Below are 25,332 nucleotides of genomic sequence, written 5' to 3'. Positions count from 1 at the left end.
TCATTTTGCACCCGACCGATTGGTTTGTATCAATTAACACCTGCCCCCACAGTCCGTATCAACCACACAGAGCGTGTGTGGAGGAAGGGGTGTGTTACTTGTCAAGTGCCATCTGCTGTAGCTGGCGAGCGGTGCAAGTGAGGATAATGGACTTCAAACGTGATAAAAAGAAGAAGAAAGGCAGTGCAGAGAGGGAGAGGGACAAAAAAAGAAAGGCGCTGGAGGAGGACGCGGCCAAATGCAGAAAAGTTACGGATTTATTCAGCCTTCCCCATGGTGCCATTAAAAACTGTGTGTTGCGCGTGTATGCATGCCAGTTTGCATGTGTTGTGTGCATATGTGCCGCTGCCATGTAATAAGGCTGTCCTTCTGTTGATTTATTGTTAGATTTAGTTCTAGTTGGTTTTGTAATTTGAAGAGTCATTTGTTGTTCTTTCTTAGATGCACATTCCTCTAAACTTTGTAACTGGCACTGGCTAAATTAATATTAAAATATATGTCTATGTTTTCTATGCAAAGGTGGAAATATTGCCAGATTTGGTGTTTCAGACAGTAGGCCCAGTACTAGCTCAGAGCAGCTGACAGACAGTCATCTATCACTGCATGGGATTGAATAGGCAATGACTATATATGAAACATTTGGAAAAAAAGCATATATTTGACCATATCATTCTTTTGATATTGATTAAATGTGTTATTGTCGATAATATAATTTTTATGCTGGTTGTTCTGACACTCCCAGCAGATCCAGAGTATATTAGCAAGACGAGTCCAGGGAGCAGTGCAAGGGAAAGGCCAACTCAGGACACAGACAGACAGTCAGACTCAGAGAGACCTTTTGATTATTTTACTCGCCCCATTCCAGAGATTTTGATTTGTTTTTCCAGTACCATCCACAACAAAACCCAAAGAATGATTGCGTGCATGTGTGTGCGCACTAATACGTTTTGCTTGTGCCCATGCGTTTAAGTGTGGGTGTAAACATGCACGTGTGGGCAAGGCCAGGCTAGCCTGGTTACATAACTGACTCCTGGCCTGAAAGAATCTCCCAGTCCAGCCCTGTCCACACCCATTCATTTCTATTTAAATCATTAATGGCCCCATGAGGGAAACCATAACTCAAATGTGTCCTGCAACAAAAAATGAGTTTGACACCTTTGAGCTAAATGATAGTCCATGAGACAGTCTACCGTTTTTGCTGAGGGTATTCATTTGGCACTATTTGCACAGGTTGAGTGTTCATGTTCGCTTCAGTGACTTTGATCGGCACCGATGTCCCTCCTCCAGGCTGGAGCGACAACTTCACAAATGACATGTCGCATCAATTTTTTGCCCTCTTTTTCCAAAACAACCGATTGTTCTTTCCTTTCAACCACAGTATAAGGTTCAGGCTCAAACAATGTCGAATGTTTGGTTTGTTTCTGCTGGCAAAACAGGACCTTATCTCCTTTCAGAATACTGTCTTTCACTTTCTTTCCTTTTGGTGTTCCTTATGTGGAGTTAAGCATTTTCGAACAAATAGGTTTGGACTTTGGTAAGTATGTGGTTTTGTGTGGCTTATGGTCTGCGATCATGACAAAATCATTCCCATAGAGAAATCCATGAAATTTCTCACGATCCCACACAATGGCGAGAGCTTCTCTCTCCATCTGAGAGTAGCGACGTTCCACATCAGACAAGGCTCTGCTGGCATAGTAGACTGGCCTGTGTGTGCCATTTTGTTTTAGGCGTAATGTGTCCCCCAGTCCAACGGGACTAGCATCCACAATGACGTGTTTCCGCATCTTTTTTGAAGTATGCCATAACACGCAAACTTTCCGGCTGTCGATTTAGCTCTGCAAAAGCAGTTTCCTGGTCGGCCTGCCATGAAACGATGATGTCATCCGCTATGTTGTGAGCTCCATGAATGCCATATAGCACCTGTACAATGATGCGTTGGTAGATCTCCGAAGCACAAGAAATTCCAAACATTAGTCTCTTATTGCGCCAGAGCCCTGCGTGTGTGACAAATGTGGTGATCGTGCTTCATTCAGGCTCCAAATCAATTTGATGAAATCCCCACCTCAGATCCTATTTAGAAAATACTGTGGCCCCATTCATGCCCTCCAGTATTTCATCTATTGTAGGAATAGGATTCCTTCCTCTTACTATGGCTTTATTGTGCGCTTGTCCACACAAAGTCTTGGTTCCTTGCTGCCACGATGCACCACGATCAGTTGTGAAACCCATCGTGTTCGTCCACTCACTTTTTCAATTACGTCCAAATCTTCAAATTGCTTGAGTTTCTCTTTTACTTGTTTCCTCATACTGAAAGACAATCTGCGTACAGGCTGCACCACTGGCTTTACACTTCCACATGTATCAGTTGTTGAAAATCTTTCAGTTTTCCTAAGCCGTGAACGCAGTCCATATATTTTTCTTCAATATCTGTAGTGAATGCTGCTGTGTCTTTTGACAGGATGGTGTTCACATGTTCAATGGGACCAATGCTAAGAAGTCCCAACTTGACAGCAGTTTTTCTTTCAGCACAAATATGTGCCTCTTTGACGACGTAAATTTGTGCAATGACAATTTGCCATCTTCCAGTTGTTTTTATATTAGCTCTGAAAATTCCTTTTACATTGAGTGAGTGATGTTATTGAGCCAAAAAAATACTTTATTCTCTGGGTGCTTTAACTCAAGATGAAAATTAGATTTTAGTTGCTCAAACTTAGTTAGCCACAGTCACAATGTTGCACAAAGCTCCTGAGTCTATCATCTTGTTCAGCTTATACGTGCCTTTCATAGGGAATATTTTTACGAGGCGTAAAGTATTCATTTAATTTGGTTACTGCACCGTTGTAATCAGCTTAGTCGCCGGTGTTCTTGAATGTAAATAAAATGTCCTGCACTTCGGCTCCTGCAAAATGTTGCAGTAATGCTCTTTTCTGTGCAGCATCACAGATTCGTGACACAGTGTTGGAATAATTTTAAGTGAAGCTTTGGCCTGCCAGACCTAGAGGCCTCGCCTTTACGAGTTTATCTTTTCCTTTTATCTAGGTTCTTCCTTTTTAGTGATAGGGATGTCTTTTGATCCCTGTCAGCCATTTGTATCCTTCCTGTCCTTATGTTGTCTGTGTGTTTTGGTTCTCGTAAGAGGCCTTCACGAACAATGAGCAGGGCTTATTTGCATAGGTGACATGATCTTTGTTTGATTCACAGGAACTTCATTCATTTTATTTAGTGGTAGGTTTGGTTCATAGCTTGTAGTTTATCAGACCTGTTTTTCTTTGTTAAATGTTACATACAGTTAGAAGTAGTTGCATAAAAGTTATCCCATATTTACTCAATGTTTGTTTAAGGAACTGCATACCGGTTACCTCACGTTTGCTTAATGTGTGTTGAAATGTTTAGGACAAGTTACTTATTACTATTGTGTGTTAATTACCAAGTAGATAAAGTTAGCAAAGGTCTAGTTGCATTTGTTCCACAGCAAAGCGGCAATCAACGTGCGTCAGGGTATTTGTTGACCCGGGTCGAGGAAGGGTCAGCCAACTGAGGGAGGACAGCTGGGGACGGCCTCTGCGGGGGGTCACGAGCCAACAACGAAGTGCTAATTCACACCACACTACATTCTTTTGCTAATCAGCGTTGCTACAGACACAATCCCCCCTCCCTTTAGTGTAGCAACGCCTCTGTAACCAGGGCAACCATAACATTAAAAAGAGGGGCACGTGGAGTAAGGACTCAGAACTGATGGAGGTTGTAACTGAGATTGCTTTCTCTATCGTTCTCCTCGCGAGTAAACCTGTTCTGGTTGTCTTCTCCTCTTCATTCCAGCGAGTGATTTAATGTCTAATCGTATTTAGACCCAACACGCAGTTAAATTGAGTTTAAAACTACTTAACCACCTTTGCCAGCGAACACCGACCCTGGCACAGTACATCAATCGGAGCTACTGACGGTAGACTGAGCGCCATTCTATTTTGATGTCGCCTTTTCCGTTGTCATCTGGTCCTCCCCTTTGTCAGATTTAACTCCTTAATACGGCGCATATCAACTCCTCCACTTTAACGGGTCCCTTGTATAATTTTCTCGACAATGTATCCCATTTCCATTTATAGTGTTTCCTTATACCTCATTAACACCACTCAGCCGACCAGACGTTCCTTGTTCTCTTTGCTGCTTTATTTCACACTCTTCCGATTGCACGTCAGACTCAACCACGTTATCAAGTGATACAGTGAATACTCAGGAATGCCATACACTACACCCATCCTTGATGCTAAAAAGGTTGGGGAGCGCTGCCCGAGTGTGTATGGGTGCGTGAGTTACTACACTCGCACAGCGGCAAGCAAGATGGCTGACTGGAAAGGGAACAAAAGAACGTGACTATGTTGTTGACACATGTCAACAAATATACACGTAAAAGACCTTTTATCGAATGTGAGAAAACTATCATATCCAATTTTTGCTCATCAAGCGACAAGCCTATATAAAGTAGTAATTGTGACAGGCCTAAGCAAAAGCAATGTTTATGCAGTTGTACGCAATAAATAACTTTCCAACTTGAAAAGTAGCTCTAGACTCGATTAAGATGCTAACATTGAAGCTCAGCGCTGTGACATGCAGTAAGGCCAAACACGCGCCCACCGCATTCCTCTAAAAATATTTCTCCAAATTTATTGCTGTGAATTTCTTTTTGCAGATCCTCCAGTGAAACTCAGTGTGCATTGCTGGTGTGCGAGTTATCCCAACGTCACCTTCTGCTCCTGGGCTGAACCCCCACACTCCCAGCCTCTGCGCTACATCGCCTCTTACAGGTACAATCGTGACATTACCGCAGCAGCAACAACAACTAGTTCATTTTTATGGGTTTGCAGAACTGAAAATACTGTCCAGTGAGTGAATCTTCATTTGTTAAAGTTCTTTTGTATGTGCATTTCAGTGAGAGACACCAACCATCAATCAGCAAGCACTGTCATCTTACTCCTCCTGCCTCTTCCTTTTCATCATCATCGTCATCATCATCTTCTTTTGACCGGGTACCAACTTCAATTCACTTTCATCAATCACTCAATTAATCTATCACACAATTTGCCCAAAACCCAAAATAACAAAATAATAAAACAAACTAACATATAACTGTTACGTGCCAGGCGGCTCGGTGGCGCACTGGGTAGCACGTCCGCCTAACAGTTAGGAGGGTGCGGGTTCGATTCCACCTCCGGCCCTCCCTGTGTGGAGTTTGCATGTTCTCCCCGGGCCCGCGTGGGTTTTCTCCGGGCACTCCGGTTTCCTCCCACATTCCAAAAACATGCTTGGTAGGCCGATTGAAGACTCCAAATTGTCCCTAGGTGTGAGTGTGGTTGTCTGTCTCTGTGTGCCCTGCGATTGGCTGGCAACCAGTTCAGGGTGTCCCCCGCCTACTGCCCGATGACGGCTGGGATAGGCTCCAGCACGCCCGCGACCCCCGTGGGGACTAAGCGGTTCAGAAAATGGATGTTACGTGCCATGCCAGAGACACTTGGCCGGCAACTTCCTTCAGCCACACCCCTTCGTTGCTGTAAAGTCTGTCACCTGCTTCCTCTTGTTACCTTGTGTATTAAAGCCCTGCCCTTGTGTTTCTCCCTGTCGGTGTTTACTGTTGTGTCCCGTCTGTGTCCGCGCCTAGTGTTCCTGTCCTGCTCGTCCATTTTACCCCCGGTCTTGTCTGGGGTTCTCACGATCAGAATTTTATCTGTGTCTGAGTGGACTTTTGTCTGTCTTTGCTGGCCGTGAGTATCGATCCCGTCTGTGTCTTCGTTACCCGCTTACCTCCCTTCCAACTCCCTTTTCCCTTCAATAAACCCTGGTTCACGTTGCATTTGGTCGCCCTGGCTCCAATCATTTCCTACAATAACCATCGTGGAATACAATTAATACTTAAACTCAAAATTTGTCCCTCGTTGAGCAATGCCTTTGAAGTGTGATAACTTTGTGATTTCTGAATATCTTATTACTTTCAACCACTCAAAATGTTCAGTGGCATCAGACCTATCCATACATGTATAGTTTTTCAACTATTTAATTATTTGTGATGACATCTGTGAACAATATTAGCATTTTTATGCTACCATAAAAGATAAGTATGCTGTATACATTTATTAAAACAAAATATAATTTGAATATTTCATGACATAGAGCATTGGATAAGTCAACATGTCATAGCAACATGATTTGTTTTGAATGCCTGTGTTTGAGACAATGGCAGTTTTTGAGGAAAAAAAAAACCTTAATGCCAAATTTGTCCCAAGTTGGGCAGTGCTTTTGAGGTGTAATAAATGAGTCATCTGAATATTTTGTACTTTTAATCACTTCAAATGATCAGATCTATCCACACATGTATACTTTGTCAATTATTTAATGTTTTTTTCTGCCATCTGTGGACAATATTACAGTTTATATGCTAATATAAGATAACTATGCTGTAAATTAAAACAAAAATATAATTTGAATGCATGGTGATGCACTGGTTAGCATGCCTCACTCACAGTTCAGAGGTTTCGGGTTCGATTCCACCTCCGGCCCTCCCCATGTGCAGTTTGCGTGGGTTTTCTCCAGATACTCTGACCGATGAAGTACTCCAAATTGCCCTTAGGTGTGAGTGTGAATGGTTGTTTGTCTCTGTTTGCCCTGTGATTGGCTGGCAACCAGCTCAGGGTGTCCCCCGCCTACTGCTTGATGACCGCTAGGAAAGGCTCCTGCACAGCCGCGACCCCCGTCGGGACAAGCGATACGGAAGATTATTAAAGCATTTGGGGGCTTTCATGTATAAGCATCCAGCTTGAGTGCATAAGAACTAGAAGCATTGCAAATTGCCCAGATCTTCAGTCCGTATTTTGCAAGTTTGGACGGCATGTGTTGTTTGAACGAGCAGCGCCCTCTGAAAGAGATGAGCTTCTCATCCACATAGCCATCCCTGCTAGGATCAGGGTTGATATTCAAACAAATGCCTCTTTTGAATTCTCAGCCCTCCCTCCATAGAGCTCTTTGAAGTTTGAAGGCACGTGAACATGGATGTACGAACACAGATAAAGACTGAAAGTGACACCATACAGGCTGCTCTCTCGACCAATGAAAGTCTTGGTTTTCAAATAATAACACTAGATTTCGCAAAACAACTTCCACAAGCAGCTATGCAATTGTAAGGGGTCCATGCAAACAATACGCAAGCACACGCACACTAAAACACAAAAAAAAAAACCACACAAAAACAAACACACGCGCACACAGGAGGATGTGCTGGAGAGCACTCCTCCCGGGGACTCCATGGTTCTGCTGGGTGATTTCAATACTTATGTGGGCAATGACAGTGAGACCTGGAGGAGTGTGATTGGGGGGACTTCCCCACCCCTGATCTGAACCTGAGTGGTGTTTTATTACTAGACTTCTGTGCTCGCCACGGATTGCCCATAATGAACAACACGTTCAAACATGGATGTGTCCATGTGTGCACTTGGCACCAGGACACCCAAGGCCGCAAATTGATGATTGACTTTGTAGTCGTGTCATCAGATTTGCGGCTGCATGTTTTTGACACTCGGGTGAAGAGAGGGGCGGAGTTGTCAACTGATCACCATCTGGTGGTGGGTTGGCTCTAATAATGGGGAAAGATGCCAGTCCGACCTGGCAGACCCAAATGTACTGTGAGGGATTTGCTGGCAATGTCCGGCAGAATCCCGTGTCCAAATTAGCTTCAACTCCCAACTCCGGCAGAGCTTTTCCCACATCCCGGTGGAAGTGGAGGACATTGAGTCTCAGTAGACCATGTTCTGTGCCTCCATTGTTGAGGTGGCCGACTGGAGCTATGGCCGTAAGGTTGTTGGTGCCTGTCGTAGCGGCAACACTCGAACCCGCCGGTGGACACCGGCGGTAAGCTGAAGGTGTCCTATTGGGCTGTTTTGGCCTGTGAGACTCTGGAGGCAGCCGACAGGTACCGGATGGCCAAGCAGAAAATGGCTCCAGCGGTTGCCGAGGCAAAATCCCCGGGTGTGGGAGGACTTTGGCAAGACCAAGAATGACTTCCGGAGGGCTTTGAGAAAACTATGCGGTGTCTCAGGAGGGGGAAGCAGTGCACTGTTAACACTATGTATAGTGGGGACGGTGTGCTGCTGACCTCGACTCGGGACAATTTCACCAACATGCTTTCCATTGTGGAAGCAGGGCCTGGGGACTCTGAAGTGGGCTCTCCCATCTCTGGTGTTGAAGTCACCGTGGTAGTTAAAAAGCTTCTCGTGGCAAGAGATCCGCACTGAGTTCTTAAAGGCTCCGGATGTTGTGGGGTTATCCTGGCTGACACGCCTCTACAACATTGTGTGGACATTGAGGACAGTGCCTCTGGATTGGTAGACTGGGGTGGTGGTCCCCCTTTTTAAGAAGGGAGACTAGGGTGTGTTCCAACTACAGAGGAGTCACACTCTAAGGCCTCCCTGGTAAGGTCTATTCAGGGGTGCTGGAGAGGTGGGTCCTTTGGGAGGCCGAATCTCAGATTCAGAAGGAGCAGTGTGTTTTTTGTCTTGGCCCTGGAACAATGGACCAGTTGTATACCCTTGGCAGGGTCCTCCAGGGTGCATGGGAGTCCGCTCAACCGTGTTTTGTGGACCTGAAGAAGGCATTCGACCGTGTCCCTAGCGGACATCTGTGGGGAGTGCTTCGGTAGTATGGAGTACCGAACCCACTGATGAGAGGGGTTTGGTTCCTGTATCACCAATGTCAGAGTCTGGTTCGTATTTCAGGCAGTAAGTCACAGTTGATTCCAGTGAGGGTTGGATTCCACCATAGCTGCCCTTTGTCACAGATTCTGTTCATCACTTTAATGGACAGAATTTCTAGGCGCAGCCAAAGCCTTGAGGGTGTTTGGTTTAGTGACATCAGCATCGCGTCTCTGCTTTTTGCAGCCGTAATCTCCAGCTCTCACTGGAGCAGTTTGCAGCCGAGTGTGAAGCGGTTCGGAATAAAATCAGCACCTCCAAATCTGAGACCATGGTCCTCTGTCGGAAAAGGGTGGAATGCCCTCTCCAGGCCAGGGATGAGATCCTGCCCCAAGTGGAGGAGTCCAAGTATCTTGGGGTCTTGTTCACGAGCGAGGGCAGGGTGAGGCTTGAGATTGACAGGCGGATCAGTGCAGTGTATGCTGTGATGCAGACTCATTATTGGTCCATTGTGGTGAAGAGGGAGCTGAGCCGAACGGCGAAGCTCTTGATTTACTGGTGGATCTACGCTTTTGCCTATGGTCACAAACTATGGGCCGTGACCGAAAGAACAAGAAGGAAGAGCGATCCAGGGCGCTTGCGTGTGTTGGCTCATATGTTGAGCTCTTGATTTGTGAAATAAAGAGCCGGCTACCAAACCCACGTCTTGCCTGGTACTTTGGTAAAGCTACAATATAGTTATATTATTGGGGCCGCAGCTGATGATGAGGCTGACGTCAGCAGCCCACGTAGTCCGGCGTCAACAGCTGTGTATTTTTCTTTCTTTTTAATTTTACACAGAGGATAAATATTCCAATGGATTTAATGATTTAGAGTGTTACGGATGGTTTGTTAAATTGTTCTTTATATTACATTACATTTATTTGATCTATCTAGTCTGACGTCAACAGCGCACGTAGTCTTTCCGGCGTGAACAGCCGTGTGTGTGTGTGTGTGTGTGTGTGTGTGTGTGCGTGCGTGTGCGTGTGCGTGTGTGTTTTTTTTAAGTGACACAAGACGAAGATTCAGTTGGATTTAAAGATTTGGAGTGACATGGATGGTTTGATAAAAATGTTGTTTATATTTTTGTTATTTCATACATGCAGGACTGCCTCAGAAAATTTGAATATTGTGATAAAGTTCTTTATTTTCTGTAATGGAATTAAAAAAACAAAAACGTCATACATTCTGGATTCATTACAAGTCAACTGAAATATTGCAAGCCTTTTATTATTTTAATATGGCTTACAGTTTAAGAAAACTAAAAAATCCAATCCCAAAATATCTGAATATTTCCCCAGACCAAGTAAAAAGAAAATATTTATAACGGCAAAACAAAATCAAACATTTGAAAATGTCCATTAATGCACTTAGTACTTGGTTGGGAATCCTTTTGCACGGATTACTGCATCATTGCGGCGTGGCATGTAGGCAATCAGCCTGTGGCATTGCTGAGGTGTTATGGATGCCCAGGATGCTTCAATAGCAGCCTTTAGCTCATTTGCATTGTTGGGTCTGGTGTCTTTCAGCTTCTTCTTCACAATACCCCACAAATTATCTATGGGGTTCAGGTCAGGAGAATTGGCAGGCTAATCGAGGACAGTAATGCCATGATCAGTACACCATTTACTGGTGGTTTTGGCACTGTGGGCAGGTGCCAGATCATGCTGGAAAATGAAATCATCATCTCCATTGAGCTTTTTAGCAGACAGAAGCATGTAGTGCTCTGAAATCTCTTGGTACACAGCTGCGTTTACTCTGGACTTGATGAAACACAGTGGACCAACACCAGCACCTGACATGGCTCCCCAAACCATCGCTGACTATGGGAACTTCACACTGGATTTCAAGCAACTTGGATTTTGCTCCTCTCCAGCTTTTCTTGAGACTCTGGCACCTTGACTTCCAAATAAAATACAAAACTTGCTTTTGTCTGAAAAGAGGACTTTGGACCACTCTGCAACTGTCCAGTGCTTCTTTTCCATAGCCCAAGTAGAGAATTCTGTAGAGAATTTGATTGAATTTCAAATTTGGAATTTTTGGTAAGTGGGAAGTTGTGGAATAGGTAGGCAAAAGATGAACAGTTGAAAGTTGGAACGGGTTGAATCGGTTAAAAAATGTAGAAGTTAGAGCAAATGTTGAATCCCCATAGAGAATGAATGGGAATTTAAAAAAAAAAAGCAATTGCGGCAACATTTTTTGAAATTTGGAACGAAACGAAATATACGGACGGCTTCAGGAGGTTGGGTTAAAATGTTGAAATGAGTTTAATCGGAAAAAAATTGCAAAAGTTAGCGCAAATGTAGCTATTTGGGGGACTTTGTGTTGAAACAAGGTCACTTCCGGTTTGAAACAGGTCACTTCTGGTTTATTTGGGTCACTTCCGGTTTAATATAGGTCACTTTTGGTTTAGCTGAGGTCACTTCCGGTTTAAAAAAGATCACTTCCGGTTTATTTGGGTCACTTCCGGTTTGATTTGGGGTCACTTCCGGTTTACCTAAGGTCACTTCTAGTTCATTTGGGGTCACTTCCGGTTTGATTTGGGGCACTTCCGGTTCATTCTGGGTTCATTGGGGCACTTCAGGGTCAATCCAAGATGGCCGCCACATTGGAAGTGGGGGTCAAGGGTTGAATTGTGAAAGCATAGTGGGGGTGAAGGGGGTGAATATGGTAAGCATAAGGTGAACAAAGTGAATAAAGTTGAAATGGGTTGAATCGGTTGAAAAATTTTGGGAAAATTTGGTGTGAATTTCAAAATTGAAAATTTTGAAGTAGCAGGATCTCATTCCTGATCCGGAAAGGGCATTCCACCCTTTTCCGACTGAGGACCATGGACTCAGATTTGGAAGTGCTGACCCTCATCCTGAGCGCTTCACACTTGGCTGCGAACCGCTCCAGTGAGAGCTGGAGATCACGGATTGAAGAAGCCAACAGCACCATGTCGTCTAAGAAAAGCAGAGACACAATGCTGATGCCCCTAAACCGGACACCCTCAACGGGTCGGCTGCGCCTAGAAATTCTGTCCATAAAAGTTATGAACAGAAGGGTTAGGGTTAGGTCCTGAGAGATTCAGGATCCCATGAACTTGAAGGTGTCTGTGGAGAGAATAGTATTACTGCGGATAGTGAGGGGTGAAAGTGGTGAAGGGTCTCGCCTGAAGTCCACTGTCATCTCCACGGTCTTTAGCGGGTTCAGCTCCAGGTGGTTTTGGCTACACTAGTGGACTAACCACTCCACCTCCTGTCGGTACGCAGTCTCGTCACCGTCCCAGGTCACCCCAATGAGAGTGGTGTCATCTGCATACTTCAGGAGCTTCACAGAAGAGTCGCCTGAGGAGCAATCGTTAGTGTAGAGAGAGAAGAGCAGTGGGGAGAGTATGCACCCCTGGGGGGTGCCAGTATTGGTGGTCCGGGTGTCAGATGTTATGGTCCCCAGCTTCACACGTCGTCTCCCGTTGGTCAGGAAGCTGGTGATCCACTGACAAGTGGGGTCAGGCACCGCAAGCTGGATGAGCTTCTGTTGGAGGTTGTCAGGAGCGATGGTGTTGAACGCTGAGCTGAAGTCCACAAACAGGATCCTGGTGTACGTTCCTGGGGTGTCCAGGTGGTGCAGGATGTAGTACAGTCCCATGTTGACCGCATCGTCCACCGACCTGTTTGCCCGGTAGGCAAACTGTAAGTGGCCAAGCAGGGGGCCCGTGAAGTCCTTCAGGTGGTTCAACACTAACCTCTCAAAAGATTTCATGATCACAGATGTCAGGGCGACAGGTCTATAGTCATTCAAACCTGTTAGGGCAGGCTTCATGGCCATCGGTACGATGGTGGAGCTCTTGAAGCACAAGGGCATCTCACACAGCTCCAGGGAACCGTTGAAGATCCATGCAAAGGTGGGTGCCAGTTGTTCAGCACAGACTTTCAAGTAGGAAGGGGACACGACGTCTGGGCCCGGTGCCTTCCTGACCTTTTGTCTTCGGAACATCTGACACACTTCCTCCTCGCGGGTCTGGAGTGCTGGCGCAGCTTCTGTAAGAAAGGGAGTAGGTGATAACGATGATGGAGGTGTGGACAGAGCAGTCGTGGGGGGAGGTGAGTATGTTGATTGTGCTGCAGGAGGTCCTGTTGTGTGGGTGGACCGTTCAAACCTGCAGTAAAACCTGTTTAGCTGGTTTGCAAGCCTTGGGTTCTCCCCAGGTTGGTTTCTTGAAGCCTGTGATGCTCCGCATACCTTTCCACACTGTTGAGGGATCAGGATCAGCAGAGAGGTGTTTCTCCAGGCTCTCCCCGTAACAACTCTTGGCTTTCTTGACCTCTTGGTTCAGTGTGTTTCTGGTCTGCTTGAACAGGTCCCGGTCGCCACGCCTGTAGGCCTCCTCCTTGGCTTTGCGCAGCCTCCTGAGGTTCGGTGTAAACCAAGGTTTGTCGTTGTTGTACGTGCTGAAGGTCTTAGTCTGCACACACAGATCCTCACAAAAACTGATTGATGATTTGACAGTGTCAGTGACTTCATACAGGTCTGAATTTGCAGAAAAAGTTAAGTCTGTTCGAAAGCTTCACAGTTGTGATTTCCCACGAGGGCAATGCTGTTTTACAGCTTTCTGTTTTGCACATCTGTGTGAAATAAAGGAGATGAAAAATCAGAGGATCGTTCTGCATTCCCTTTGTTGTTCTCCTCACCTAGCTGTTTACGCATGCTGGATAGCTGAATACGTACCTTACACGTTTAGTGAGGCCAGTATAATTTATACAAACTTTTCTGTATGTTAATTATACTATTAATGTATTATTTACATGTTTGAAACAATTATTTAATGTTCTAATAATAAAATATGCACTTAAATATTTTCATATACATTTATTGACACACAAAAAATGTACAGCTGAGCGGGTGACCCTACTTCGTGGATTTCACTTATCGCGGGTGGTTTTTGGAACCAATTATCTATTAATTATATATATATATATATATATAAATAGATCTTGGCTCATCTCGCAAGGTTCGACAACAGAATTTTGTCCGACATCCAAAGCAATTGTATATATATATATATATATATATATATATGCATGTTATTTAAAAACTACTGTAGGTAAAGATTTCCCAAAGAGAAGCATCATCTCTCCAATGTTGCATACTGGCGCATAATTATAAACGACTGATCATTTTACATTATTTGACTATATATATGTGATAATATATATATATATATATATATATATATATATATATATATATATATATATATACACACACGCACGCACGCACGCACGCACGCACACACACACACACGCACACACACACACACACACACGTAGTGTTTGTAAACCTTGTGAAGACTTACAGAAAATGTTTGACCTCCGTCATTGCCAACAGAGGGTATATAACAAAGCATTACGAACTTTTGTTATTGACTAAATATTAATTTTTCACCATAATGTGCAAAAAAGTTCCTTAAAAATCAGGCAACGAGATTTTCCAGATTTTTTTTTTTTTCATTTTGTCTCTCATAATTGAAGTGTACCTATGATGAAAATTGCAGGCATCTCTTATCTTGTAAGTGGAAGAACTCGCACAATTGGTGGCGGACTAAATACAGTCAAACCTCGGTTTTCGAACGTCCCGGTTCTCGAACAAATCGGAATTCGAACGAAAAATTCGAGATTTTTTTGCTTCGGTTGGCGAACAAAATTCGGAGGTCGAACCTCGCAAGATGAGCCGAAAGGACCCGAAAAAACTCGACCGCGCGGCCCGGATGTCGACTGACTCCGTTCGTTATTGTATTTTCGTTACTTTGAGGATTGTATTAACCCCTAATCATGCCTCCAAAGAAAGCAAGTGGGAGCAGTAAAGCCATCTGAAAACACAAAGACGCTCTTAGAGCAATTCGACAGTGAGCGCCCGGCGCGCCGCAGTTGTGCGGTCGGACCAAATTAAGCTCCCTGCGCACTGAGGTCCATTTAAATTTTGGAAAGTACATCAGGACTTTAAAAATATGTTCTAAATTTCAGCGACGGCTCTGTCACAATAATGCGACCAGCGCGGTGCAGTTGCGCGGTCGGCGGCGCTCTACGGTTGCGCGTTCGGCGGTGCGCTGCAGTTGCGCGATCGAACAAAAATGCGCAAATGAAAAAATGCTTTAAAAAGGCGGGGGTTTTTTTTTGTCTTGGAACGGATTAAAATTTTTTACCATTCTTTGTAATGGGAAAAATAGATTCGGAATTCGACCGATTCACTTATCAAACCGCCTTCTGGAACGGATTGTGGTCGAAAACCGAGGTTTGACTGTACTTTTTTGCCCCATTGTACATATTGCCATGAGAAGCGGTTAACCAAATGTCTGTTTTTACGTTTACGTGCACAAAAATAAAAACAAGGAATAAAACACTCAACCACCAGATAAGTTTTAAAATAAAAGTTTATTAAAATAATAATAATAAAAGTAAATTTCAAACCAGCAATCTAATGTGAACTTGCAGTAGATATAAAGGATAACAATATTCAGGCGTTTAAATAACACGTTATTTAAAAACTACTGTAAGTATTATAAAATAAAGACCAGTTGCATCGCTGTCTGGGGTGGTAACTGCACTGAACAGAACTTGAAGGCCCTGCAGCGCATAGTGAATACGGCTGGTAAGATTATTGGTGCTTCGCTCCCCTCCCTGAAGGACATTTACACCTCCCATCTCGCCCGCAAGGCAACCTCGATGTCAGGCCGGGAACAAGGCGAAAGACTCGGATGCAGAGTCGTTTCTATCTTGGATTTATTCCAGCAAGCACACAGAGCGAAAGTACAAATCAAATCGCCTCTTGCGAGGGAAAACACGTGGCAAAAAGTACAAACAAAAGGTGTCGCACTGAGGCGAGTCAAAAGGCTAAAAGTACAAATCAAAACGCCTCTTACGAGGGAAAACGCGTAGCAAAAAGTACCAACTAAAGGAGTCGCACTGGGGCGAGACAAATAGGCGATGGAGACCAAGGCACAAACAAAAGCGTCGCTCGGTGGCGAGACAAAAAGGAGGGTTCTTACTGAGAGTTCAGGCATCAAGGGATCGCTGGTGGTCGGGACGAGGCAAGACACACTGGCACAAGACAAGGGGAAGACACAGACTAAATACACACAAAAGGGCGGGGACACAGGTGATGACAATTAGTATCGATTACGCAGGTGCACACAATCGGGATCAGGGAAGACAAGACAACCAACACCGAGGAAGGAAACACAAACTGAACCGGAAGGAACGACAAAATAAAACCGGAAGTAAAATTACGACATCGACAAGACAGAAACCCGGAAAAATAAACGCGACCGCATGACAGAACCCCCCCCCCCTAGGGCCGGATCCCAGACGGCCCAGGAGCCCCAGGGTGAGCCGCATAAAAGTCCTCAAAAAGTCCCGGGTCCAAAATATAACTAGGCGGCACCCATTGCCGCTCCTCCGGCCCATAACCCTCCCAGTCCACCAGGTACTGCCAGCCCCGGCCTCTTCTGCGCACATCCAATAGTTCTTTAACGTTGTAGGCCGTCCCACCTCCCACAGTCCGCGGAGGCGGAGGGGGCGCAGGATCTGGCACCAACGGACTGTCCACCACCGGCTTGACCTTCCCAACGTGAAAGGTGGGGTGGACTGCAAGGGACCTGGGCAAGCGGAGACGCACCGCGGCCGGGTGCACGACCTTGGTGATGGGGAACGGACCCACGAAGCGAGGCGCCAGTTTCCTGGAGTCCCCCCGGTGGGGAAGATCCTTGGCGGATAGCCAGACACGTTGACCTCTCTGGTACACGGGCGCCGGACGTCTCCTCCGGTCAGCCATCCGCTTGACCCGGTCCCCCTGTCGGACCAGCGTGGCCCGAGCCGCCGACCAGACGCGACGACAGCGGCGCACCAAGGCGTGGGCTGAAGACACCGTCACCTCCGGCTCACTGTCAGGGAAGACAGGGGGCTGGTAGCCATACACACACTTGAAGGGGGACATACCTGTAGCCGTGGTGGGCAGGGAGTTGTGGGCATACTCCACCCAGGAGAGGTTCTTGCTCCACGAGGAGGGGTTCTGGGAGACCAGGCAGCGGAGACTTGTCTCCAACTGCTGGTTAATACGTTCCGTCTGTCCGTTCGCCTCCGGGTGATAGCCTGACGTGAGACTCACGGTTGCCCCTATGAGCCTGCAAAACTCCCGCCAAAACCTGGATACGAATTGGGGCCCTCTATCGGAAACAATGTCTTTCGGGAACCCATGAACCCGGAATATGTGGTCCATCATCACGGTGGCCGTTCGTTTAGCGGACGGGAGCTTGGGCAAGGCGATAAAGTGAGCCATCTTTGAAAATCTATCCACCACTGTGAGTATGGTGGTTCGCCCATGCGAGGTCGGAAGCCCGGTGACGAAGTCCATGGATATCTCCGCCCATGGGCGCGAAGGAATGGGTAGGGGATGCAGCAACCCCATACGGGCGCCGTGGGAGTTCTTATTCCGGGCGCAGACGGGACAGGCTGCAACGTATTCATTGACGTCTGCCCTCATGGAGGGCCACCAGAATCGCTGCTGGATTACAAACAGCGTTCGGCGCATGCCCGGATGGCAGGAGAGTCTGGAGGTGTGAGCCCAATGGATGACTTGGGATCGTAATTGAGCAGGGACAAATAGTCGGTTCTCAGGGCAACCACTAGGGGGTGGCTTGTTACCATTGGCCCGCTGTACCCGGCCTTCGATAGGCCAGGTCACTGCTCTAACCAGGCAATGAGAAGGCAGGATGGTTTCGGGCTTCTTAATTTCTGGATCCGAGTTGAAAACACGGGAGAGGGCATCAGGCTTGGTGTTCTTGGTTCCCGGTCTGTAGGACAGAGTGAAGTTAAAACGATTGAAAAAAAGTGACCAGCGGGCTTGGCGTGAATTCAGTCTCTTAGCTGACTTTATGTATTCTAAATTTTTATGGTCTGTCCAGACCAAAAAAGGCTGCTGTGCTCCCTCTAACCAATGTCTCCATTCTTCTAATGCCAGCTTGACTGCCAACAGTTCGCGATCCCCCACATCATAATTCTGTTCGGCGGGCGTCAGCCGTCGAGACAGGAACGCGCACGGATGGAGCTTGTTGTCGCTCTTGGCCCTCTGTGAAAGGATGGCACCTACTCCTTGATTGGAGGCGTCCACCTCCACCACAAACTGCCGCGACGGATTAGGAAGCGTGAGGATGGGAGCGGTGCTGAAACGGTTCTTTAGCTCCTGGAAGGCCGCCTCCGCCTCTGCTGACCAGCGGAAGGGGACTTTAGGAGACGTGAGCGCGTGCAAGGGAGCCGCTGTGGCACTGAAGCCCTTGATGAACCGCCGATAAAAATTGGCAAAGCCCAGGAATTGCTGCACCTTCCTGCGTGAGTCAGGGGTAGGCCATTCCGTTACCGCGCTTACTTTCGCCGGGTCCATCTCTACCTTGCCCGGGGCTACGATGAAGCCGAGAAAAGAAACGGTGCTCTTGTGGAATTCACTTTTCTCGGCCTTTACGTATAGTTGGTGTTCAAGGAGTCGTTGCAACACCGTCTCGACGTGAACCCTATGGGTCTTCAGATCTGGGGAATAAATCAAAATATCGTCCAAATATACGTACACAAACCGGTCCAAACAGTCTCTCAAAACATCGTTTATCATGGCCTGAAACACAGCGGGAGCATTGGTGAGGCCAAATGGCATGACGAGGTATTCAAAATGTCCTCGATGGGTGTTGAACCCTGTCTTCCATTCGTCCCCTTCCCGGATGCGCACCAGATGGTAGGCGTTGCGCAGATCTAACTTTGTGAACACCCGGGCTTGCTGTAATTGGTCGAACACGGTCGACATCAGTGGGAGCGGATACCGATTCTTGATGGTGATCTGATTGAGGGGACTATAATCAATGCAGGGACGTAGGGTGCTGTCCTTCTTGCCCACGAAAAAGAACCCCGCCCCCACAGGCGACGACGATGGTCGAATCAGTCCTGCTTGCAGGGAGGAGTCTATATATTCATTCAAGGCTTGCTTCTCAGGTCCCGAAAGAGAATAAAGCCTCCCCTTGGGTATAGTTGAACCCGGCAGGAGGTCAATGGCGCAATCATACGGACGGTGGGGAGGCAGAGAGGTAGCCTTGGCCTTGCTGAATACCTCGGCCCATTGGTGGTAACACGCAGGGACCCGGTTAGGTCTGGGGTTGGCGCGTCTGGAGCAGGAGGCACAGGGCGCGGGTTAGACTTGATACAGGAATCATGACAGTCGGACCCCATCCCGTTATTTCCCCTGATCCCCAGTCTATAGCGGGGTTGTGGCGTTGAAGCCATGGATACCCGAGAATGAGAGGGTTCATTGGAGAGGTCACGACATGTAGCCGTATGTTCTCCTGGTGGGGACCAATTGACAGCGAGACTGGTTCTGTTATGTGAGTTATCTCAAAGAGTGCCTGTCCATTGAGTGCCTTGGCTTTCACGGGAGTGTTCAGTAGCTCAGTCTTTACCCCCCACCGGCGAGCAAATGCCCAGTCAATCAAGCTTTCGTCCGCTCCGGAGTCTATTAATACTTCGAGTTCTATTTCTCTTCCCAACTGTGTAATCCTGCCCTTGGGGAGCACTCGCCCCGGGGACAGAGCCGCAGAGAAGGCGCTTACCTTCAGGGTCCTCCTCACTGGACAGGAGAGAAGGAGGTGTCCGAGCTCGCCGCAGTAGTAGCATCTTCCCTCTCGGCGCCGCCGTAACTTCTCCTCCTCTGTTAACTTAGCTCTGCCCAACTGCATCGGTTCTGGCTCCTGGCGCTGCCGATCCCCGTACAGCCTGGAGTGGTGAACGTCAGGGCCGGCTACTGGGACGAAGGCGGGGGCGTTGCTGCGTCGGTGCTTCCTCCACTCTTGCAGCCGGTTGTCAGTGCGGATAGCCAGAGCGATGAGGGCGTCGAGGTCGGTGGGAAGGTCTAAGGGGATTAGCTGATCCTGGATGGGTCCAGACAGGCCCCGGAGGAAGATGTCATATAGTGCCGCCGCGTTCCACCCGCTCACCGCGGCCAGCGTGCGGAACCGGATGGCGTAGTCTCCGACGGTGTCTTGTCCCTGGACTATCTGACAGAGTTGGCGAGCCTTGTCTCGGTCAGCGGAAATTGGATCGAACACCGTTCGCAGGGCCTGGATGAAAGCGGGGAGAGAGCGACAGGAGATGGAATCCCTGGCCCATTCCGCGGTGGCCCACGTGCGGGCCCTTCCCGTCAGGTATGATACCATGTAGGCCACCTTGGAGCGCTCGGTGGGGAAATCTGCTGGGGAACTCTCAAAATGCATCTCGCATTCTGTAATAAAGGCCCGGCTAAGGCCGGGTTCTCCGGAGTAGCGCTCTGGAGGAGCCAGTCTGGCACTGCCAGTCATGGGAGCTATTGCAAGGGGAGTAACGGGGGAAGCGACGGGTGTACTGGAGGTCGCTGCTGGTCCCGCGTTTAAGAGCGAGAGCACTTCCTGCATTTGCTGACCCAGCTTTGCTACTTGGGTGGCGACCGCTCCTCTGAAATCTTCTTGATTCTTAGCGAGTCCTCGGATCTCTTCTCCCAAGTCGCCCACTTCCCTCTGGTGCTGGGCGAGCAGTGAGGCATGGGAGCGCACTGCGGCGCACAGGTGCTCCGACTCTGCCGAGTCCATGTCTGGCCAGTGTGTACTGTCAGGCCGGGAACAAGGCGAAGGACTCGGATGCAGAGTCGTTTCTATCTTGGATTTATTCCAGCAAGCACACAGAGCGAAAGTACAAATCAAATCGCCTCTTGCGAGGGAAAACACGTGGCAAAAAGTACAAACAAAAGGTGTCGCACTGAGGCGAGTCAAAAGGCTAAAAGTACAAATCAAAACGCCTCTTACGAGGGAAAACGCGTAGCAAAAAGTACCAACTAAAGGAGTCGCACTGGGGCGAGACAAATAGGCGATGGAGACCAAGGCACAAACAAAAGCGTCGCTCGGTGGCGAGACAAAAAGGAGGGTTCTTACTGAGAGTTCAGGCATCAAGGGATCGCTGGTGGTCGGGACGAGGCAAGACACACTGGCACAAGACAAGGGGAAGACACAGACTAAATACACACAAAAGGGCGGGGACACAGGTGATGACAATTAGTATCGATTACGCAGGTGCACACAATCGGGATCAGGGAAGACAAGACAACCAACACCGAGGAAGGAAACACAAACTGAACCGGAAGGAACGACAAAATAAAACCGGAAGTAAAATTACGACATCGACAAGACAGAAACCCGGAAAAATAAACGCGACCGCATGACACTCGATTGCCAGAGATGTGAGTCACCCGGCTCACTCTTTGTTTGACCTTCTGCCCTCTGGGAAGAGGTACAGGAGCCTGCGCTCACGCACCACCAGACTCGCCAACAGCTTCTTTCTCCAGGCTGTTAGGGCCCTGAACTCGCTACCCCCTTCTGCGTAGCGTGCGGCACTGTTGCGCTATTTTCTGGAATGTCTGCTGTACGCACACTTGCTCCTTTTTTTTCTGCTCCTCTTATTTATTTATTTATTGTTGTGTTATTTATTCATTATTTATTCAGCACGCTTTTGTTATACTTGTTTACTTGTTTGTCTGTTGTGAGCCATGTCTTGTCACCGTGGGATAGGGGGGAACGAAATTTCGGTTTCTTTGTGTGTCTTTGGCATGTGGAGAAATTGACAATAAAGCTGACTTTGACTTTGATTTCCCAAAGAGAAGCATAATCTCCCGTTGTTACACACTGGAGCATCTCTTCATGCAATAAAATTAGCTGTTAGCTTGGAGAAAACAAGCACGAAAGAGGTGGTGTTTCAGTCTTTCCTTAGCAAACCGTACATTTACATTCTGGCTTACATATTTTACGTTCATTCACGGAATTGTTGACGCCAGGAGACACAACACGTTCACTGACTTCATGCACAGGAAGGCAGTTCACTCACTGACAACGTTCGCGAACGGGATAGTCAGCACTCGTTCACTCACTGATCTGTTCTCGCGATGAACGGTAAAGGCAAATCAATCACTCACCGAGTCCTTCAATCACAGACCCATTCAGTTGATGAATGGGAAATGCAATTCACTGGCTCGTTTGTGAACGGGAAGTTACGTCATTTTCCTTCTTCGTTTTGTTTACGGCGGAGTGGCACCAGCTTCAATGCGCATTACCGACACCTACTGTGTCAGATAAGTTACGTTATTGCATGCTGAAGTCATATGAACTGAAAAAATCACTTAAGGAAGTGATCTATTCACTCATGTTCACTGAAAATATTCGTTCTTTTGAACGAATCGTTCATTCACGAGCCAACACTAGGCGGCAGTAACTCAGAGAGCGCAGTCGCAGTTACGCAGTGCTGCTGTACTTGCGCTGCTGTCGTTTACAGAGAGCTAAGATTTTAAATTTTATTAGGTAGTGATATTCCCATTTTTATGCATTGATACCTTTATAGGTAGCTTATTTAAACAAGGCTGGTTTCGGCACCGATACAGCCCGTCCCTAAAAAAAAAAAAAAAAAAAAAAGATTGACAATGAAATAAACTTTGTATTTTTTTTTTTTTATAAGAAATAAATTCTGGATGAAGGAATAAAATGACATTGAATTTTTTTGCCCATCTTTTGCAGGTGTGGTATTGCCACCTACCCGACTTGAAGATGCTGACAAATTACATTATCAATGTGACTATGCTGTCTTCTACTGGAAGCAGCAGCTTTCATCTCAGGAGTTTCATGCTGGAGGACATTGGTAAGTTGTAGCTAACCATAATGGCCGCAACATGCATCTCGAACATTTCTGTGGAAATTTAAATGGGACTGTTAAACTTGCATTTGTGGCGAACAATTAAACAATAATGGTAATAATCCATTTGTCCATCCGCCTGTCCATGTGCCCGTCCATCCATCCATCCGTCCATCCGTTCCCTCCCTCCCTCCCTCCATGCGTCCATCCATCCATCCATCCATCCATCCATCCATCCATCCATCCATCCATCCATCCATCCATCCATCCATCCATCCATCCATCCATCCATCCATCCATCCATCCATCCATCCATCCATCCATCCATCCATCCATCCATCCATCCATCCATCCATCCATCCATCCATCCATCCATCCTCTACCGCTTATCCGGAATCATGAAGAATGCAGTAATATCATTATTATTATTGTTGTTGTTGAAGGCGGGAAAATCAACTCTTTTTAAATGACCAATAGACTAATAAAGCTTGAACCCTTTGTGGAGTTCCGAGGTGGTTGTTGGGTGGGTACAAGAATTAACACATGCATTTGACTTTCGCGTCAGCGACACAAGAAAGTATTTATTCCTACCAAAATTGTCTAAATGCAGCATGCCAATTCTCTAAGTGGAGCTCTCGGGTCACATCTGTCCTTAACTGCGAAGGTAACGATGCAGCGTGAGGAAAAATGTACATTTCCCTGACCCAGTTTTTATAGAGAACATTTCAACAAAAGGACATGCCTTGCTGTTTGTATGTGTGTTCTTGGTTGTTGGCAGCTGTGAAGATAATTGTGTGTGAGGCTGGTCAGCAAGCCCTACTGCATTGATAATTCAGGAGTGGTCATGTCCTCCCTTCGTGGGGCTGAAGTTTCCCAGATGGGGATAATTAGTGCGCGTTTGAAATCCTTCAAGTTATCTTGTCCTCCGCGTGGGATTGATGTCTGGGGCCCCCCTCCTCTGCTTTGGGGGTTTCTACTGCAAGCTCCATCTGAGTTCACTGTAGTTTCTCCAGACATTCTCCACACATTCTCAGTAAATGAAAAGTAATTACAGTCATCCTTCGCTACTTCGCGGTTCATTTATCGTGGCCTCAGTACATCGCGGGTTTTAATGAAAACAATGAAAACAAATATTGCGGATATATTCGGCGTTACTTGGGCGCGGGGCTTTGTCTGCCCATATGACTTTACAGCACACGATTGTCCGGTAGGAGACCAATGGGAACATGTTGATCTGTATCCTTGCCGATGATTGGCTTAGAGCTGTAAGAGCAGCTCTAACCAGGCTTTATCTCAATCTCCTGCTACTAGTGATGTGCATTCCAGTTCTTTTGTGTGAACTGAATCTTTAGAATCAGTTCATTCAATAGAATTGTTCACCGAATCGAAACACCTTGAAACATTTCGCAACTTTTTTTATGTTTTTGCAGTGAAACCCGACCCCCCTGTGGATGTCAAGGTGTTGGCCTACCATGCCAGGAATGTGCTGGTGGAATGGTCGGCGCCGCCGACGTGGTCTCACCTGGACATGGTACCCCTCAAGTATCAGATCACATACCAATGGGACCACAAGGGTCGAACCAAGTCTGTCAGTGTAAGTTCAAAGACCACACTCGTTTTACATATATATATATATACACACACACACACACACACACACACACACACACACACACACACACACACACACACACACACACACACACACACACACACACACACACCCCGAATATCACGTCCACCTCACAGTTAGGAGGGTGTGTATGATGTAGTATACTACATCATACTACATACTTGGGCTGCTCGATTATGGGTAGAAATCATTATGATTATTCTGTTCAATATTGAAGTCACAATTATGTACACGATTATATTTTTGAAATTGGAAAAGCATTTATTGAACATGTTTGGCACAGCATTTACTGAAAAAAAAAAAAACACTCCTGTTAAGAGTTGGGAAAGTTAATTTTCTACACAAACTAGTTCAAAGTTCAGTTCACAAATTTTTAAATGAACTCGTCAGTTCATAGTTCATAATTGAAATTTTATGAACTATGTTTTTGGTTCCAAAAATGTAGTTTATAGCGCTTTTCTTCCTCCAATAAAAAATTAAAAAGAATGAAAAAAATACTATGAGCTGTTACCTTCTGGCATTTTGGGATTTTGTCATTGTTTTCACCCATTCCATTCACACTTTCTTGTTTGCCCAAAGAACCAGAAAATATTTAGAATTTGGGACATGAAAATGCAAGGGTAAAGGTGCAAATAAATTACAAAAACAACAGAAACAATCTCTTTAAGAGTAATTCGTGAAATTCCTGAATGCTCTCACAGGGTGATAACTTAACATTGCCGTTTAACAAAAGAGTGGGGGGAGGGGGCACTGCTCGTCATGCAACACGAGTTTTCATCGAATGGAGCATTTGTCATGCGCCGTGCGACTGTTTGCGACTGGGCTTGCCAAATCCTTTTCCCCTGCCTGTTTAATTAAGCCTTGTTTAGAGTGTGTTTAGTGGGGTTTAATTTTGCATCGTTGAGCGAAAGTAAACTGACGTTCAAAACCATTCAATGGCCCCAAAATGAGGGCGTTCACAAAAACGTTCACGGAGAAAAACTGAATCAGGTGGCATAGCAGAAACAGGTGGCAGGCAAACGTGTATCGAGGCAGATTAGCCACTGCAGACTGACGTGCTTGTGGGGTTTAAATGCACGCCCTAATCAGCCATTAACAAGGGCACAGGTGGCACTAATTAGTGCTCACAGCTCCGTACTGGATATGCACGCCCCCATGGAGCAACACAAGGGCGCGTTAGCCGGCCAGCACGGCGAGAGCAGAGCGATTTTTTTTTTTTTTTTTTTTTACTGTGAGCGATAGTAAATTGGAACCAATTATCAGTGATAAA

The 25,332-nt window shown here is 46.6% G+C and overlaps 1 protein-coding gene across 2 annotated transcripts in view; it reads left to right on the top strand.

Annotated features, from left to right (window-relative positions):
• LOC125988691 (interleukin-27 subunit beta) overlaps positions 1 to 25,332 on the top strand; it is a 36,505-nt gene that overhangs the window by 9,013 nt on the left and 2,160 nt on the right. For both annotated transcript variants that reach the window (XM_049754307.2, XM_049754306.2), the window contains exons 2-5: positions 4,688 to 4,802; positions 4,928 to 5,024; positions 22,315 to 22,435; positions 23,860 to 24,023. In XM_049754307.2, coding sequence (XP_049610264.1) covers positions 4,688 to 4,802; positions 4,928 to 5,024; positions 22,315 to 22,435; positions 23,860 to 24,023 — 497 coding nt within the window. The remainder of the gene's footprint in view (positions 1 to 4,687; positions 4,803 to 4,927; positions 5,025 to 22,314; positions 22,436 to 23,859; positions 24,024 to 25,332) is intronic.

The sequence above is a fragment of the Syngnathus scovelli genome, chromosome 2 (genome assembly GCF_024217435.2).
Source record: "Syngnathus scovelli strain Florida chromosome 2, RoL_Ssco_1.2, whole genome shotgun sequence".
Lineage (NCBI taxonomy): Eukaryota > Metazoa > Chordata > Actinopteri > Syngnathiformes > Syngnathidae > Syngnathus > Syngnathus scovelli.
The sequence above is the reverse complement of the archived record's forward strand: the minus strand, read 5'-3'. Positions and strand labels throughout refer to the sequence as shown.